Raw genomic sequence first — 19,518 nt, forward strand, 5'->3', positions numbered from 1 at the left:
AGATAAATGGTCTGAATTGCTTTAGTCACAAAAAATTGGAAGAAAAAAGAAGAACATATTTGTCTCAGTTACGAAGAAAGAAGTAACAATTTTTATAATGAAAACAAATTAAATATATGATTAGGGATGAAATGGATGGGTTTGTTCATACAAAGATAAAAATATTTTTGTCCCAAAAAAAGTAGTACTTCTAAAGTGAAAGGAAAAAATAGTTTAGGGAAAATATTTATAGTAAAGTTACAGGTTTCCAGCTGATAGTGGTCTGACATACAGAATTTATGAAGAATTAATACATAACCTTAAGAGTAACAGACATCAATGGAAAAGTGATCAAAGGACAGGAACAACGATTGAAGGAGGAAATTTTGACTGTGGGTGACTTTTAAAAGATGTTCAAATAATCTAAGTATCAGAGAAATGTGAAATAAGATAGCTTGATATCCATTAACTTTGAAAAAATAATCAAATTCAATGTTGGTGGAGCTACAGAGAAACAGATATTTTATGACTTCATTGTGGGGACAGTAGCTGAATGCAAAGTGTTTGAAGTTTCATGTGGCAACATGCAAGAAATCATACTTTTGGACCCCAAAATTCCATTGCTAGAACTGCTCCTAAATAATATTATACCTATCTGTTGTATAATATACATACTTGATTGATTTTATAATTATTATATTTATAATTTTAGAAATAAAAAATAGTTCTTCCTAAAGTCTAAGCACAATCCTTTCCTGCTATATAGCATATGCTCTTTCCTCTTAAGGTTCTTCCTCCTCATCTCTGCCTCTGGAAATCTTAACTTCTTTCAAGCCTCAGCTCAACTTCCCTCTCCTTTGAGAAATCTTTTCCTGTTGTTTGTGCTCCCCATGATATTTATCTTGCACATATCTTATTTATATATGTGTATATATGTATGTGTGTATGTGTGTGTGTGTGTGTGTGTGTGTGTGTGTGTGTATTGGAGGGGGGAAGGCAGGGCAATTGGGATTAAGTGACTTGCCCAAGGTCACACAGTTAGTAAATGTCAAGTGATCGAATTTGAACTCAGGTCCTCCTGACTCCAGGGCCAGTGCTCTATTCACTGCGCCACCTAGCTGCCCCACATGAGAAGGACTTGGCCGTTTTTATTAACAGTGCAGTCCTTTGCAATGAACGCAAAGGCCATGGCTAAAAGAAGGTGTTATCTGGCAGAGTGAACGCCCACTTCAGATCCTAGAATGGCTGTCAAATCCCACCTTCTCTTTTTGAAGCCTAGAATTTGAATCACATTCTTTCAGAAAGTCAATGAGATAGGAGTGCCTCTCAAAATTCAGCTACCTCTCCCCAACTGTGATTGGACAGAAGAATGGTAATCTCTGGGTAGTCTGCTGCTAACAAGCCATCCATGAAGAGTCCAGACCCTTGATCACTGTGGGATGGCTTTAGGGGTGGGTGGTAGGAGGGAATGGGACAGAATTTATGCATATTAAAAATGGAGGGGGGGTGGAGTGCTTGAATTTCTATGTCTCTTTTGGACAAAAGTCTTACAGAAATTTAAGAGCATAATCTGGGTCCACACTTTAAAAAAGAAAATCTTAAATATTTACTTCTTTTCTGAAGGATCAGAGCATTCCTTTTTCAATGTGACACCAAAAAAAAAATGAATGAAAGAAGATTTATCTTCCACAAAATTACTTCAGAACATGCAGTCTTCAGGCTCTGTTCCTTCCTTCTTTGGTTCCTCTGAAGAAATGAGTTCCTTCTGGTAACCTGACATGCTGCTGAGAAACAGAGATAATAATCTATATTTATCAGGAGAGTTATACCTGTGTGGCTGGACTTTTCTCTGAGGATCAATCGAGCAAGGTTTATTGTGACTATCACAAACATCTGTATTTATGCTTTTCCTTCCAATAGGACACAAGGGCAGGGACTGTTTTGTTTTTGTCTTTGAATCCCTAATATGTAGCATGGTGCCTGACTTAGTAGTTTCAGCCAAGTTATTATTTGGGGTTTGGAGAAGTGATGTACATTTAAAAACCGCTTTACTTCTCCGGTGCTCATTTCCTGTCTCTTCTATTAAGTGCAACGGATTTCTCTTCTGTTCCCTTTCCTAGAGTTGGGCTGACTCTTGGAATTTCTCTGCATATTTGAAGAACCATATCTATAGTTGCTCTGCCTCTCTCTTTTTCTTTTCCTTGTTGTGCAGTGGCTTTGGGGTGAATCCCAACTATGGAGACTTGGCTCAAGGAGAGTGGCATCACATGATAAATAAGCAGTGACTCTGGTCCCATAGCTTCTCCCACATCTCTAGCCTTGACATTTCTTTGTATCTCTATGGAGATAACCACTCATTTCCTAGTCTTTTCATGTGACTAAACCAGCTCCAAGAACAAAAGGGAAGAAATAATGGGGTGCTGTTTTACTGGGGTGAGTCCAGGTTTCCCCCATTCCAATCCACCCACAAGGACCATGTTTATAGTCTGCCTTCTTTCTGCAGGTTGTTCCCCCAAAGGCAGTGTGAATGTGAAAAGCAATCAGGGAACTACATCTTTCAAGAATCCTACAACAAGAGTGAACTTGAAGCAGTGAAAATCAGGAGAAAGGCAGAATTTGAACACTTCCAAAGGAGGTAATGCAGACTATACACAAAGAATCTCTAAAAAGTTCCCTGGCTGTGTTCTAGGGGGATTTTCCAGGGTCTCTGTCTCAAATGGATCCTGGGGAAAGATGTCTCTTGAGGTCACCATAGAATACAACTTCTGGTAGCCCTTATACCCACTCCTCTTTTCCTGGCTTTGTAAGTGATCCTTCTTTTGTCCTATGTCATTGGTGAGGGGGATTTGGTTCAATCTCAGGGGCTAGGAAGATGGAACTGAAGGGGAAAAACAGGAAATATCTGAGGTGAGGGAAAGAGTTGTTAAAAGGGATAGAGATGGGCAGCTAGGTGGTGCAGTGGGCCAAGCACTGGGCTTGGAATCAGAAGGACTCATCTTCAGGAATTCAAATCTGACCTCAGACACTTACCAGTGGTGTGACCCTGGGAAAGTCACTTAACCCTGTTGACCTCAGTTTCCTCATCTGCAAAATGAGGTGGAGAAGGAAGCAGCAAACCACTACAGTATCATTGCCAAGAAAACTCCAAATAAGGTCACCACTGAACAGCAGCAACAACGAAAGGATAGAAAATCTGGAATGTGAATGTTGTGTGGGTATTTAGGCAAACTATATTCAGGTCCTACTCAAAGGTGATCATTATTCACCACCACTGATGGATATGATACATCTGTGGACAGAACTCTGTGTTGATCACTGTTGGGGGTAGGGTGCGTCTCTGTGTGATGGGTTGTAGGGCCTAAAAGAAAAAAAAGGAATTACATGTAATAAAGGACCATGGAAAGATAGACTAAAAATTAATTGGAAAGTAGTCTAATCCTAAAGAATGAGTGGGTCAAACAACAAATCATAGAAACAATCAATAACTTTATCCGAAAGAATGACAATAATGAGACAACATACCAAAACTTATGGGATGCAGTGAAAGCAGTTCTCAGGGGAAGTTTGATATCTCTAAATGCTTAAATGAATAAAATGGAGAAAGAGGAGATCAATGAATTGGGAGTGCAACTAAAAAAGCTAGAAAAAGAACAAATTTTAAAATCCCCAATTAAATATCAAATTAGAAATTCTGAAAACCAAAGGAGAGATTAATAAAATTGAAATTAAGAAAACTATTGAACTAATAAATAAAACTAACAGCTAGTTTTATGAAAAACTAATAAACCTTTGGTTAATTTGATTTAAAAAAGAAAGAAAACAAATTACCAGTATCAAAAATGAAAAGGGTGAATTCACCACCAATGAAGAGGAAATTAAAACAATAATTAGGAGCTATTTTGCCCAACTGTGTGCCCATAAATTTGACAATCTTACTGAAATGGATGAATATTTACAAAAATATAAATTGTCTATTTTAACAAAAGAGGAAACAAAATACTTAACCCCATTTCAGAAAAAGAAATCAAACAAGCCATCAATGAACTCCCTAAGAAAAAAATCTCTAGGGCCAGATGGATTTACAAGTGAATTCTATCAAACCTTAGAAGAACAATAAATATGCATAAGTATAAATATAATATTTATAAATATATAAAACTACACATACCCTTTGACCCAATGATACCATTACTAGGTCTGTATCTGTAACAACAATGTGGCTAGCAGCTGCTATAGGGGTGTAAGACCCAACAAGACCAGTAACAAGAGCTGCCACCACAGGTTCTTTGATCTGCTTTCCTAAGGAAAGCAACTTTAAGGGGTTAACAATCTCACTTTAATCAAACATACATATATCATCCACTTAGTTCAGGAGGAAAAGCCAGCACCCTGAACTTCAGAGCAAATACAAATAGAAATTACAAACAGAAAATATCAACAGATCAAATAACACAATTCAACAGACAGGCTTTGTCTAATCAAGACATCACGTACATAGTTACCAAAAAGAGAAGCACCAACATCTGGGTTTTCTTCAAAGCCGGAGGGCTCCCACAGCCCAGAGTCTCCACACCAATACTCTTCCAGTGAGTGAGAACCCCAGACAGAATGCTAACCTCTGAGTTTATATACCCTTTCTGAGGGCCTGAAGGGTTCACATCTAATCAGCAAAAGGGTGTGAGCCTGGAGCTTTATACCTAGTTAGCAAAAGGGTGTGGGCCTGGGACTTTGCACCTAGTAAGGCTTAATCAAAGGCACTTGATTACTGTAGCATACTAAAAGAAAAAACCGTAAAAAAAGAAGTCCCACCTTAATTACCAATACAGTATCCCAAGGAGATCATATAAATGGGAAAAAGACCCAGATGTGCAAAAATGTTTAGAGCACCTCTTTTTATGGTGGCCAAGAATTAGAAATTGAGGGGATACCCATCAATTGGGGAATGGCTGAACAAGTTGTGATATGTGAATGTAATGGAAGACTATTGTGCTATAAGAAATGATGAATAGGCAGACTGCAGAAAAACCTGGAAAAACTCATATGAACTGAAGCTGAGTGAAATGAGCAGAACCAGGAGAACACTGTACACAGTAACAGCCAGCACATTGTGTGATGACTAACTTTGATAGACTTAGCTCTTCTCAGCAATGTAAGGAGCTAAGACAACTCCAAAAGAGTCATGATGGAAAATGCTATCCATATCAAGAGAAAGAACTATGGAGTCTGAATGCAGATTGAAGCATATTATTTGCTCTCTTTTTTTTGTTGTTTTGTTTTGTTTCTTTTTTTCTTGTGGTTCCTTTCATTAGTTCTAATTCTTCTTTAGAACATGACTAATGTGAAAATATGTTTAATATGAATGTATATATAGAGCCTATATCAGATTGCACACCCTCTTGGGGAGGGGGGAGGAGAGAAAAGGGGAGAAAATTTAAAACTCAAAATCTTATGGAAGTAAATGTTGACAACTAAAAATAAATAATTCTTTTAAAAAATAAAAGAATAAGAGGAACAATCCCTACCCTCACAGACAGACCTCCTAGTCTGAAAAATGAGAGATAGACTCTCTACTAGATACTAGAGCTGGGAATATGGGGAAGAGATGGAAGGAGAACAAAGCTGGGAAGGGGGTGTCAGAGAAGACTTCCTAGGGGAGAGGAAAAAGAGATATTTGACTAGAGTCCTGCAATTTAAGAGAGTAAGAAAAAGGTTAGGGGTACAGGTGGGGAAGTAGGTCTGATGATCAGGGATTGAACAGAAGGAAAAGATTAACTTTCTGATAAGTAGTGCCAGAGGAAGGTAGTTCTAACTACCCCTTCCCTCCTAAGAGAATAACTGTCTTTTAACTATGTATACATAATTAACTATGTGTACACGAGGCATCTTAGTAGTTAAGAAGGTAGGACTTGGATTCAGGAAGACCTGAGTTCATATCTAGCCTCAGACACTTATTCACTGTGTAACCCCGAGAAAGTCACTTACCTTTTCCTCAACCATAAAATGAGGGTAACAATAGCACAGGGCTCTTGTGAGGATCAAATTAAATAACATATATACAGCTCTTTGCAAACCTTAAAAAGCCACTTATGCTTATTGCTAGCTTTAATTATTCATAAGCAATCAGGAAAAGCAAAACATACTTGTGATAACTTCTCTCAGAAATTAATATTTACTGGAAATGGGCCTCTCCCCAGTGAACAGCAGACAAGCTTCATCTTTAGGGTTGTTTGCCTCTTGAAGTCACCCTCTCCCCTACTCAAAAACAGCAAACTAGTCTTTTAAATTAACTTGTGCTAATTGGAGACATACAACCCTACCTTCCACTCCCAGGGAACATGAGCATTTGAACTGTCACCTTCTGGAGATAATGTCTTCCACCTTTATTGGCTAAGCTTCAGGAGAGGCTTAAAGATTGGGAATTTCACTTAAACTCTCTGGGATTCAGTTTCTGCATCTGTAAGATGGGTTGGATTAAATGACCTCTAAGGTCTTTTCTCATTCAAAATGTTTGAACGTATACATAAGCCAAAAGGGCAACAGGAAGACTCATGGTAAGTTTCAGTAGGAAAGGCCGATAGGTGGCACGATGGACAGAGTGCTGGACCTGGACCTGAGTTCAAATCCAGGCTCAGACACTAATTAGCCACATGATCCTAGGTAAGTCTGCCTGTTTCATAAACTGTAAAATGAGGCTAAGAGAACCTACCCCCCAGGGTTGTTTTGAGGATCAAAAGAGATAATATTTGGATAGTGCTTTTTAAACCTTAAAGTACCATACAAATGCCACCTATTATTATTATCAAGTAGTCTTTAGCATATTGTCAATGTTGATTTACATAATTATTAAATTGAGATGCATCATCAAGGATTTTTCTGGTAGGAAAAGAGGGTAGACAGGTTATGTATCTGTATCAGTAAGGCAATAATAACAACGTAGATGATAATTGTCAAAATGCCTATGTAGTTCTGTATCATGAAGTATACGAGACTCTCCACATAGAAGATAAAAGAAGTAAATTATTTATTCAGACACCAGAGAACCAATCATATCCCACAAGTCATTTATCCAATCTATCAGAGTAGTAAAACATTCCATACATAATATCACAACATAGAGCCTCACCATCCCAAAACCTCTCTTGAACCCTTGCTGGGGTCTTCTCCGAACACAAACTCACAGTACAGCTGAGTCAGCCTGTTCAGTTCTAATGACCACGATGATGGCCATTAGCAGCCATTAGCAGCAATAACTGCGTGCGCTCTCTCTCTCATCAAATTAAATAACATATACACAGCTCTTTGCAAACCTTAAAAAGCTACTTATGCTTACTGCTAGCTTTTATTATTCATAAGCAATCAGGAAAAGCAAAACATACTTGTGATAACATCTCAGAAATTAATATTTACTGAAAATGGACCTCTCCCCAGCGAACAGTAGACAAACTTCATCTTTAGGGTTGTTTGCCTCTTGAAGTCATCCTCTCCCCTACTCAAAAACAACAAGGTAGTCTTGTAAATTAACCTGTGCTAATTGGAGACATACAACCCTACCTTCCACTCCCAGGGAACATGAGCATTTCCTGTGTCACAATTTCCATTTCCTGTCAGGAAGCTCCTCCCATCACATGTGACCTAGGCTTCCTGTGACATAAACAGGTCACATGGCCTATCAATGGGTGGGAAAGATCTTCGAATTTAAATTGCTACTACAGTATCAGAAATGAGAGATAACACAAGTATAAACCCAGTGCTGCAATGGTCTCCCTCATACAGAATAAGAACCAAAGGCATGCCACAGTGAATGGATTGGATCCTCAATGGAGAATTTGGGGAAAGCATGGACAAGAATTATATGGGGTGAGAATCCTTGGGAGATTATAGATTGCATCAAGCAATGGAGACTCACGCTTGTGAAATCACTGCTCCATCAATGTATCCAAGGGTCTTACAGTAACTATCAGATGACACTGTTTTGTTAAAGACTCCTGGAAAGAACAGCACAATCCTTGAAAATCCGTCCTTAGACTTTTCAGGTACAAGAAAGTTCCCTTACACTCATCCAATAACCTAAGTCTTCAAACTCTACTTTCCTCCAATGAACAAATGTGGAAATGTTTATACTACATTACCTTTCAATCCATTGCTGAATGACTCTCTAGGTGTTCTCAAGTTATATTTGGTATGTATACCATATTTCCTACAATTAGATTAGATGCTTCCAGAAAGAAGGTACTCTGTCTCCCCTGATACAGTGGGAGCTCACCAAAGGCAGGAACCACATTTCTGCAATCAGGTACAAAGTTTTTCCCATGGTGTCTCTCTTGCCATAGACCATCACAAGTCACTGCCCATAGAAAATGTTTTGTAATTATTTTTTGGAGGTGAGAACAAATGGGATGAGAGGACCTGAAATCACTACATTCATATTTCGCTTTTGTCTACAGAGAAGGGCTGCCCCACCCTCCACCTTTGCTGGCCCAGCCAAACATCCCTTTTGGGTATCCTGTCCATGGGGTGGAGGTGATGCCTCTTCACACAATTCTGATCCCAGGTAGGTGTCTGCCCATTTCCTTGGCCCCGTTCACCTCCCTTACGTTCATGCTTGCTCCCAAGGCTGAGAAAAGGACAATTTATCATTTGGTTCTCTCATTCTTAATCAATTAATCAATGGTTGTTAATTAAGTGCCTACTATGTTCCAGGCTAGTTCTGGGGATACAAAGAAAAAAGTGAAAAAGTCCCTGCCTTCAAGGAGCTTACATTCTAATGAAGAAGAAAACACAGCCATACATAAGTACATACAAAGTATGTATGTAACACCTGAGGTAGTTTACCTCTGGTAGAGACCCCATCCCACCCCCATATTCAATATCTTGTCTGGCTCATTCACCTCAGCCTGAATCCATACTGTTGGATCTGAGTTCTCAGAGAAGGGCCACTATTGGCTATGCTCACATTCTCTCAGGATCGATCCCAAGGTAGGCTTTTTGTGGGGGAATACATTCTTTATAGTCATCACAGATCTCATGCTCTCACCTATGGACTTCCATTTACATAAACTCAACCACTCACAATAATGGCACATTAAATAGTAAATGAAACTATTTACTTAACAATAAATTAAAAGAAACAAAAATAACATCACAATTATTCACGTAAGGGAAATGTAAGAATAATAAATATATCACAGTTTGCACATAAACCTGAGTCACACTCTTCTACCTATATACTTAGTACCTGTCTAGAAGAGTGTGCACAAACCTGGCAGGGAAGCATATGAGTGAGGAAAATCCATGTGCTTGACATAACACAGCTCTGGAATGGAAAACTTTAGTGTCCTCTCCCTATCTCAAGAACTCTCCATGAGAGTTCTTTGGTGAATGTAACTTCTGTATTTCATAGAAGCTTCCACTTCTAATCTAAAGTTTATCCACACCATGCTTGAATAATACTTCATCGGACTAATGTCTCAGCCATCCTAATCAAACCACAGAGTAACTTCTTTGATGCTCTACTTCTAAGCTGTTCCTCTCAGTTGCACTTCTTCCCAATAGCCACTGTAGTATCTATCACTTCCAATTTCAAGCTTAGCTGATGCCTTCAACTAAAGTAGTGTTACACTCTTTTAGGAAAAGGCAATGACTTTTACCCTAAATTTAGAAAGGGCTTCTTCAACTCTGATCGTCAGGATTCTTCCCTTCTTCCTCTCAGCAACAAGTAGCAATACAGAAAAGTATACTCTGTCTTCACTTCTCTTAGTCTCAGCAGAAAATCATAATAGATAGCAGAGTATATTCTCTCTACTCCTTATTATTCCATCTTTCCAGCAGCAAGTCTTAATAGAGAACATAGTATATTGTCTCTCTTCCTTCTTCCTTTCAGCAGCCAGTAATTGTAGAGAGTAGTCTGGCTCTCATTGGCAAGTTAGTTAGCATTTAGTACCATACAGAGATAGGGTTATGGGCTCTAACACAATTTTAATATCTGTCCTTTTATCTTTCTGGGTTCATGGTCTGGATCCTTTCTGTGAATTACCCCACTTTACTTTATGGTTAGCAACCAAATTTTTGTTTGCTGTCTTTGATCAAGCAAAGTGTATTTGTCTTATAATCGAAGAACAATTCTGACACCCATATCTCCCATTATTAAGCTAAAAGTGATCTAATTTTTCATATGAAGCACACTGAAGAATTCTAAATTCTTCATTCACTCCAGTATTCTACTGTTTGTCCCATTAAAATGTATTAGGAGGGCAGAGTTTATAATCTCAAAGAGGATCATATATATGTCTGAAAGGTTCGGAACCGCCGGATATAAGAAACTCTCAAAATAGGAGGCAGAAGAATCAAAGCATATATTTAAGCTCCACAGTAACCAACCCATGAGCCAGCATCCCCATTTTGACATATTGATCAAAAGCTTCCAGGCCCAATAAGTACACCTCACAAGAGTAACCAGGAGGCCACAGAGAAGCATGATGGTGTACAGCAAAATCATATACATGCTTCCCCTCTATGGTAAAAAGATTACCCACTGGCCTCGAGTCCTTGTTCAGCTTCCTCCCATAGGTCAGCTCTGCTACCAGCAGCTTCAGCTTCGGCTGCGGCTGTAGCTATAGCAGCCTCTGGCTCCAACGGAAGCTGTTTTTAACCATCCGGCTTCTGCGGGGGTGTAAGGTACGCCAGGGAAAGCACAGGTGCTTTCAGTCTGCTTAAGCAAGGTGAAGGGGTTGACCGGGAAAGCACAGGTTCTTTCGATCAGCTTAAGCAAGGGAAGCAAGGTGAAGGGGCCGACAAGCTTACTCCAGTCCAACATACAAACAGCATTCAGTTCAGGGGAAAAAGCCAAACTAGTCAAGGGCACTTGTTGACTAAGTGCTAAGGAGCCCATTTTTGGTTACCAACACATAAAATTAACAATTGTTGTATCAGAACTCTGTCAGATTTAATTTGTAACCGCTTCTCTTTGAACTCTGTGCAGACCTATTTCCCAAAGCAGACAATTCAGCAACTGCTTTTCTCAGAAAGACTTATGATCTCTTTTGCACATATACAAAAGACAAAAGTTAATCTTGTGGGGTAGAGGGGGGTGCTAGAAGCTGCAGGCACCAGAAAAGGTCTCACACAGAAGGTATCACTTAAGTTGGATCTTGAAGGAAACCAGGGATTCCATGAAGTGGACATGAAGAGAGAATGCATTGCAGGCATGAGAATAGCCAGTGCAAACGTATGCAGACAAAAGTTGCAGTATCAAGTAAAAAATAGGATGGCATCAGATTGTAAAGAGTTTAAATGCCAAACAGAGGAAGGTATATTTGATATCAGATGTAATGGGGAGCCTGTGGAGTTTGTTGAGGAGGGGGATAACATAATCAGACCTACAATTCAAGAAAATCACTTTAGCTACCATATGGAGGATTGGTTGGAATAGGCAGGGAGACCAATTAGGAGGCTATTTCAGTAGTCCAATTATGAGATTACGAGAGCCCAAATTAAAGGAGTGGCTGTGTGAGTGGAGATAAGACATATTCAAAGGTGTTTCATGAATAGAAATGGCTAAATTTGGCTATGTGAGGTAAGTGACAGTGAGGAGTTAAGGATAGCTCCAAGGTTGTGAATCTGGGTTACTGGGAAGATGATGATGCCCTAAAAAAATAGAAGAGTTTGGAAAAGGGGAAGATATTGGGGAAAAGATGATGAGTTCTGCTTTAGATATGTTGAAAATGAGTTGCTTAAAGCACATAGTTCAGAATGCCCAAATGACTATTTATGAAATGGGATCAGAGCTAGGGTGAAAGACTAGGGCTAGATATACAGATCTAGGAGTAATTTGAATACAGATGATAATTGAGCCCATGGAGAGAATTAAATAATAAATACATGCTTGTTCATTTACTCATTCATTTATTAATCCATTCATTCATTCCCACTGAAAATCTCTAGATATCCCCTGATCTAGAGATCTTGAAGACTTCATTTTTCCTTTTACTATCTACAGCTAGAGGAAGAGCAGCCAGACATTCAACAAGCATTTATTAAATACCTAGTATGTGCTAGGCACTGTTCTACATGATGGGGATACAAAGGAAGGCAAAAAAAACCATAGGCCCCGCCCAGGAGAAGCTCACATTCTAATGGAGGAGACAGCATGCAAAAAATTGTATCTACCAGTTACCATATAAATGAAAGGGAGACCAACAAACTTCCAGAAGTCAAAACACGTGAAAAACGTTTCTGCTCTCAGTTTTGGTTTAAGGAATTGTCTTTTGCTTTTCATTGAAGATGCCTTTTTTTCAGCTCCTTGCTGATATCACCTATGCTTCTTTGTTAAGTCCTTTGTCAATATAGGTCTCTTTTCTGTTGCCTCTTACTGCTCCTCTTTGTCATGCTGTCAGCAGCCCAGAACTGGGAGATATGGATCCTCCATTGCCTCACCTCTATCTCCAGGAAGATGCTAGTATCCAGTTCTGCTCCAATACTCCTGCTGGATCATGGACAGGGCAATGCAGTGCAGGGCTTTTAGAATCTTTCACCAGGGATTCAGGCTGTAGTCGTGAGGGTCTTTGGGTGGAAGAATCAAAGATGGTTAAGAAAATTTAGGATATATTTGGGTTTTTATTTTAAGAAATTTATTTGAAACAGAGGTGAAAGGTGCCAAGAAAGGAGCAGACAAGAAAGTATTCACTACTCAGTCAAGACTCCAGGACACCTGGGAGGTCATCAGGGCTGGGCTGGGTTCTAAAGAACTTTTAAGCAGATGAAAGATTCTCTGTCCACTGGGAAACAACACTCTTCTGACCACATACTGTACAACTAGCTTGCTAAGGAGCTCCAGCTGACATGGACACCATCCCTTCTCAGAATCCCAGGGTTAGTTGGAAGGCAGCTCAGCCATCCAGTGTACACAAAATTGCGTATAACAAACTAGATAAATGCTCATCTAGCCTTTGTTAGAACTCCAAGGAGAGGAAATCCAGTATCTACCTCCCAAGATGGCCCATTCCGCTTACTTGTTGTTCATTCATTAAGTCATGTGTGACTCTTCATGGCCCCACGGCCCGTAGCATGCCAGGCCCTTTTATTCTCCACTGTCTCCCAAAGTCTTTTCAAGCTCATGTTTGTTGCTTCCATGACTCTATCTATCCGTCTCATCCTCTGCCATGCCCTTTTCCTTTTGACTTCAATCTTTCCCAACATCAAGGTCTTTTCTAATGGGTCCCATCTTCTCATTATGTGGTCGAAGTATTTAAGCTTCAGCTTCAGTATTTGTCCTTCCAATGAGTAATCTGAATTAATTTCTTTAAGTATTAACTGATTTGATTTCCTTGCTGTCCAAGGGTCTCTCAAAAGTCCTCTCTAGCACCACCTTTTGAGAACACTGATTCTGTGGCACTCAGCTTTCCATATAATACAACTTTCATAGCTATACATTACTTTTTTTGAGGGGTAAAGGCAGGGCAATTGGGGTTCAGTGACTTGCCCAAGATCACACAGCTACTAAGTGTATCAAGTGTCTGAGGCCAGATTTGAACTCAGGTCCTCCTGACTTCAGGGCTGTGCCCTACTCACTGTACCACCTAGCTGTCCCTGTAGCCATACGTTACTACTGAAAAAAAAAACAACCTGACTTTGGTTATACAAACCTTTGTCAGCAAGATGATGTCTCTGCTTTTTCCCAGATAGTAAGTGGCAGAACCAGAATTTCAACACCTATGTCTTTTGACTCCAAATCTGTGTGTGAGGTCGATACACATTGCCCTAGGAGCACCAGTGTCTTTTGACATTCACACTGAGAGAACATAGAGTGAGAGTATTACTTCCAACAGAGAGTAGAAACATCATTGATTCACTTCTAGGAATTCCTATAATTCTTCCCCAGTGGGTGAGCCATGTTGACTAGTCCTTTCACCATAACTACCAGCCTCCCAATGCCCTTAATTATCAAGAGGCCTTGATAAATCTGTGCTCCTGTGGACAATGGGAGGAGAGGAGGCAAAGGAGGTTCAAACCAATAACTCATTGTGAGCTAGCTGGGTCCAGGTACTGCTGCTGTTTTGTAAGGGGGATGAAGCATGGTGAATTCCAAGTCCTGATTTGTGCCAATGAAACAATCTGTGGCAGAAAGAGAGAGGGGGCAGAGGAGAGGGTGGCCAAGAAACAGTCACCAGTAAAAAAAAAAAAATCTTGATTTTATCAGGAAGCCAGGGAGTTACAGCACAGAAAATCACTGAAGGTGGAAAGTGAAGAGAATTATTCACCAATTAACCAAGTAAGGGCCTAGGAGATAGCATGGAGCTTCAGTGGCTTCTGAGACATGTTTAGACATAGTTGACTGCTATTTAAGCCTGCCCCGTCCACACAAACCCATCTGAATAATGAACAGCATTAATGTTGCAAGATTAGATAGAGTGACATGGACAGACACAGAAACAGAAGACAATTCTGCTCAGGCTGAAGGGCATGTGTGACACATTCCATCACCTGTAGGGAAAAGCAAGAGTTGAAGGCGAGGGAAAGAAGCTAAGCTCTTTTCCAATCTGTCCTTGCATTTGCCATGGAAGCATTTGCATGAAGGTGGAAGGAGTTGAAATTGGCATCCACAGGGACTGAAATTGAGGAAATGTAACATTGCACATAAGCCTGGAAGCTGGCCCATCAGAACTGAGGCAAAACAACTGGCATGTTCTTGTTAAGGTCAGAGATTAGTATTTCAAAACTGGTACCACAGAGAACAATCAGAAGCAACTGGCTGAATACCCTCTCCAGAGACGTCCTGGATAAAGAAAAGTAGCCCAAGGCAAACTTACTCCAGAAAGAGTCAAAAGTGAAGAGGAGAAGATGGGCAAGGCATAGGTGAAGCAATCCACCTAGTTACAGTGACATTTTGCTGATTCACTGCCCTTTGCTGCAGCATCTATTTATACTAATAGGGCCCTAACCACAGCACTCCCGTCTCATTCTCTCAGTGTTTGATGTGCTATAGTGTAGCAACAATGTTGCTAGCAGCTACTGTGGCTGTGTAAGACCAAAAACAACCAGCATACAGAAGGGCTGCTAACACAAGTTCTTTGATCTGCTTTTCTAAGGAAAGCAACTCTAAGGGGTTAACAATCTCAGTTTAATGAAACATACATATATCACTCTCTTAGTTCAGGGGGAAAAGATCAGCCACCTGGACTTCAGGGCAAATACAAACAGAAATTACAAACGTCAACAGACAGACTTTGATCAAATCACAGAAGCACCAATCATCTGTCTGGGTTATCAAAGCTGGGGCAGGGGGTGGGGAGGTATTTCAACAGCTTGCCCAGAGTCTTGTCACCCATACTCTTTCAATGAGTGTACCTCCAAAAGTCAAAACGCCAACCTCTGATATTATATACCTGTCTCAGGGCCCTGGGGCACTTGATTACCTCAATGCTGAGAAGTGAAAAATCCCATTTAGGTTGCAGGAAAGTTAGTTAATCCCTAGTATGACCTTAAACAAGGTTTCCAATCAATGACTCCCAATTGTCTTAGTGCTGAGAAACATTCTAAGACAAAAAAGATCCCACTTTACCTAACCCATTCAAACAAATGTCAGAATCATTCAAGGCACTTAAGAGAAGAACAGCAAAAAGCCCTGCCCTGATTAACACTACTTACTGTGAAATAGTCTGGCCCAATAACTGCTAATCCAGATTTTTTATTCTGGCTGTATTATTACCTTTAAAAATTTGTTTTATTCATTTTGAACTTAAATACAAAAAGATACACAAAAAAGAACATTTCCATTTACACAGCACAACATAAAAAGAAGATTCAGTATAAAACCCTGAATTTCCATTTCACATTGTTTACTTTTTTGAAACTATGTAATAAATACTACTCATCATTTTCAAAGCTACCCCTGCTTTTCTGTAGGTCCTTATAAGTTTTTTTGTTCTCTGCTATGCACTTTTTATTTTTTTCCTCCCCTCCCCACCCCACCCTAGAGAAGACACAAATATGTGTGTGTATAAAGGACACACACATATGTAAAACCATACTATATATATACACATATTTTTATTTATCAGTTCTTTTTCTGGAGGTAGATAGTGTCTTCCTTCATAGGTTCTTTGTAGTTGATTTGAGTATTTCTGATGCTCAAAATTAAGTAGTCATACTGAATCGTTCTTATGACAATATTTCTGTTACTGTGTACAACATTCTCTTGGTTCTGCTCATTTCTCTTTTCATTATTTCACGCAAATCTTTCCATGATTTTCCTAAAATCAACCAGCTCATCGTTTCTTATAGCACAATAGCATTCCATCACAGTCATATACCACAATTTGTTTAGCCATTCCCCAACTGAAGGACATCCCCTCAATTTCCAGTTTTTTGCCACCACAAAGAAAGTTGCTATAAATATTTTAGAACATAAGTTCTTTTCCTTTTGTCCTAATCACCTTGGGAAACAGACCTAATAGAAGCATTATGAAATAGTAGCAAAGCAACTCTTTGGACATAATTCCAAATTGCTCTCCACCAGCAGTAAATTAGTGTCCCAATTCTTCCACATTCCCCCCAATACTTGTCACTTTCCCCTTTTATTGTTTTAGCCAATATAATAGATGTAAGATGGTACGTCAAAGTTGTTTTAATTTGCATTTCTCTGATCAATAGTGATTTATAGAATTTTTTCATATAACTATATACACTTTTCATTTCATTACAAGATTGCCTGTTCATATCCTTTGACCATTCATCAATTGGGGAATGAGTCATATTCTTATAGATTTGACAAAGTTCTTTATATATTTGAGAAATGAGACCTTTACCTAAGAAACTGTCTATAAACATTTTCCCCAATTTTCTGTTTTCCTTCTAATCTTGGCTACACTGGTTTTATTTATACAAAAGCTTTTTAACTTAATGTAATTTAAATTATCCATTTTACACGTCTCACAATGCTCTCTATCTCTTATTTTATTCACAAATTGTTCTCCTATCCATAAGTCTGATTGGTAATATGTTCCATGTTCTTCTAATTTTCTTGTGATTTCTCCCTTTATATCTAGGTCATGTACCCATTTTGACATTTTCTTGGTAAATGGTGTAAGATATTGGTCTATACCCAATTTCTGCCAGACTGCTTTTCAGTTTTCCCAACAATTTTTACCAAAAAAATGAATTCTTATCCCCAAAACTTAAAGTCTTTACATTTGTCAAACACAAGGTTGTTATAGTCATTTGCTGCTGTGATATTGTATGTCTACTCTGTTCCACTGTTCTACCTTTGTATTTTTTAGCCAGTATCAGGTAGTTTTGATAATTACTGCCTTATAATATAGTTTAAGATCTGTTACTGCTAAACCTCCATCCTTTACATTTTAAAAATTAATTCCTTTGAAATTCTTTTATTTTCCCAACTGAATTTTGTTATTATTTTTTCTAACACAGTAAAATATTTTTGGCAATTTAATTGTGATGGCATTGAATAAATAGATTAGTTTAGGTATTGTAATTTTGTAATTTTTATTATATTATATTATAATTGTAATTTTTATTATATTGGCTCTGCAAATGAACAATTACTATTTTTTCAATTATTTAAATCTGACTTTATTTGTATAAAAAGTTTTTTATAATTATGCTCCTGAAGTTCCTGGGTTTGTTTTGAGAATTATACTCCCAGGCATTTTATACTGTCTACAGTTATTTTAAATGAGGTATCTCTTACTATCTCTTCTCACAGGGTTTTGTTGGTGATATTTAGAAATGCTGATGATTGATATGGGTTTATTTTATATCTTGCAACTTTGCTAAAATTATTAATTGTTTCAACTAACTTTTCAGTTGAATCTTCAGAATTTTTCAAGTACATCATCATATTGTCTGCAAAAAGAAATAGTTTTATCACTTCATTGCCCATTCTAATTCCTTTAATTTCTTTTTCTTCTCTTATTGCTATTGCTAGCATTTCTAAATTATATTGAATAATATTAGTGATGGTGGGCATCCTTGTTTCACTCCTGATCTTATTGGAAAGGTCTCTAGCTTATCCCCACTACAAACAATGCTTGCTGATGGTTTTAGATAGATGCTTCTTATCATTTTAAGAAAATATCCATTTATACCTGATTTCAAGTATCTTTAATAGGAATAAGTATTATATTTTATCAAAAGTTTTCCCTGCATCAATTAATATAATTATATGATTTTTGTTGATTTTGTTATTGATATAATCAATTATGTTAATAGTTTTCCTGATGTTAAACCATTGCTGCATTCCTGGTATAAATCTCACTAGGTCAGAATGTATAAACCTTGTAATATGTTGTTGTGGTGTCCTCCCTAGTATTTAATTTAGGATTTTTGCAACCATATTCATTCATGAAATTGGTCTATACTTTTCTTTTTCTATAATTACTATTAAGTGTTATCAGTCTCCAGAATATTAGCATTGGTCTTACAATGTACTTTCAGCACCATGGTCAGGGGTACAGGGAAGAACAGAAAACTGAGCTCAGTCAATACTAGAGAAAGGGTTGCTTGCAGTTGAATTGTGCTGTTTGCCATTGGAGCACATGGGGATGGCATGTTATATGATATTTGAGGAAGTTATTGTGCCTGTAAGCAGGTTGGAGGTTAGACCCTTTGGCTTGAGAAATGTGTCATTTCATTGTCTGGGTTTCCCCAAGCAAAATTTCCCCTGGTGTTGGTAAGTTGCCATGCTTCTTAGGTCTCTTCCCCAGTGTAGCAGGAAAGCAGCCAGGGGTAAAATTGTGTGTGTGTGTGTGTGTGTGTGTGTGTGTGTTGTGTGTTGTGTGTGCTTATTTGTTACATTTCCAAATATCTGATGTCTTGTGGATGCTTTTTGCATCATCTCCAAAGGGTCAGGGTCAGAAGAGTCTGAGACTGAGACGAGGAAGCTTTTTCAGAAACAGCTTTGGCTGTGTGTCTGACTTGATGCTTTTTTCTGAGACTCATCATTCTAAGTATTTTTTGAGAGCCCAGACATAATATAAAATATAAGGTATACTCTTACACTCAGGTAAGAACAAAGATGTGATCTCAAGCCAAATAAGCTTTCAATTGCCCATGATTTAACTTCTACAGTGAGAAAGGAGGATGCTGAGTGACCAGAAAAGGTGCATAAAATTGAATTGGGAAATAGGGTGAATAGCTAGAGTCTTCAATTTTTAAACAGAGGACCTGATTTCAAATTCTGGCTTTACTATTGGTGGGATTTTTCATCAGGTCAGTTAACCTCTCCAGACCTTAATTTCTTCACCTAAAAATGAGAAGCTGAAACACCTAGTTTCTCAGATCCTTTACAAGTCTATATTTTATGATCCTAAGATTTTCAGAGGAATGACTTGAACAACTCTATGCATACTTTTATTCTTGGATATGTAGTGAGGCTCTATTCCACATGTGACATGCAGGTGTATTATGTAACTCCAAGGAAGACAGAACAATCATCTTCAGCCTCTTTTCCCCGACTCTTCTTGAGGAAAGATTTTATTTCCTGCCAAGGGGAGAAGCAGGAGGGAGAGGAAAAGAAGTTTGACT

At 38.5% G+C, this 19,518-nt stretch overlaps 1 protein-coding gene across 3 annotated transcripts in view; it reads left to right on the plus strand.

The window, feature by feature from the left end:
- The window catches only part of B4GALNT2 (beta-1,4-N-acetyl-galactosaminyltransferase 2), a 43,901-nt gene that overhangs the window by 11,474 nt on the left and 12,909 nt on the right, over positions 1-19,518 (plus strand). For all 3 annotated transcript variants that reach the window (XM_036757454.1, XM_036757452.1, XM_036757453.1), the window contains exons 3-4: positions 2,483-2,614; positions 8,424-8,530. In XM_036757454.1, coding sequence (XP_036613349.1) covers positions 2,483-2,614; positions 8,424-8,530 — 239 coding nt within the window. The remainder of the gene's footprint in view (positions 1-2,482; positions 2,615-8,423; positions 8,531-19,518) is intronic.

Source organism: Trichosurus vulpecula, chromosome 4, assembly GCF_011100635.1.
Source record: "Trichosurus vulpecula isolate mTriVul1 chromosome 4, mTriVul1.pri, whole genome shotgun sequence".
In the NCBI taxonomy this organism is placed as follows: domain Eukaryota; kingdom Metazoa; phylum Chordata; class Mammalia; order Diprotodontia; family Phalangeridae; genus Trichosurus; species Trichosurus vulpecula.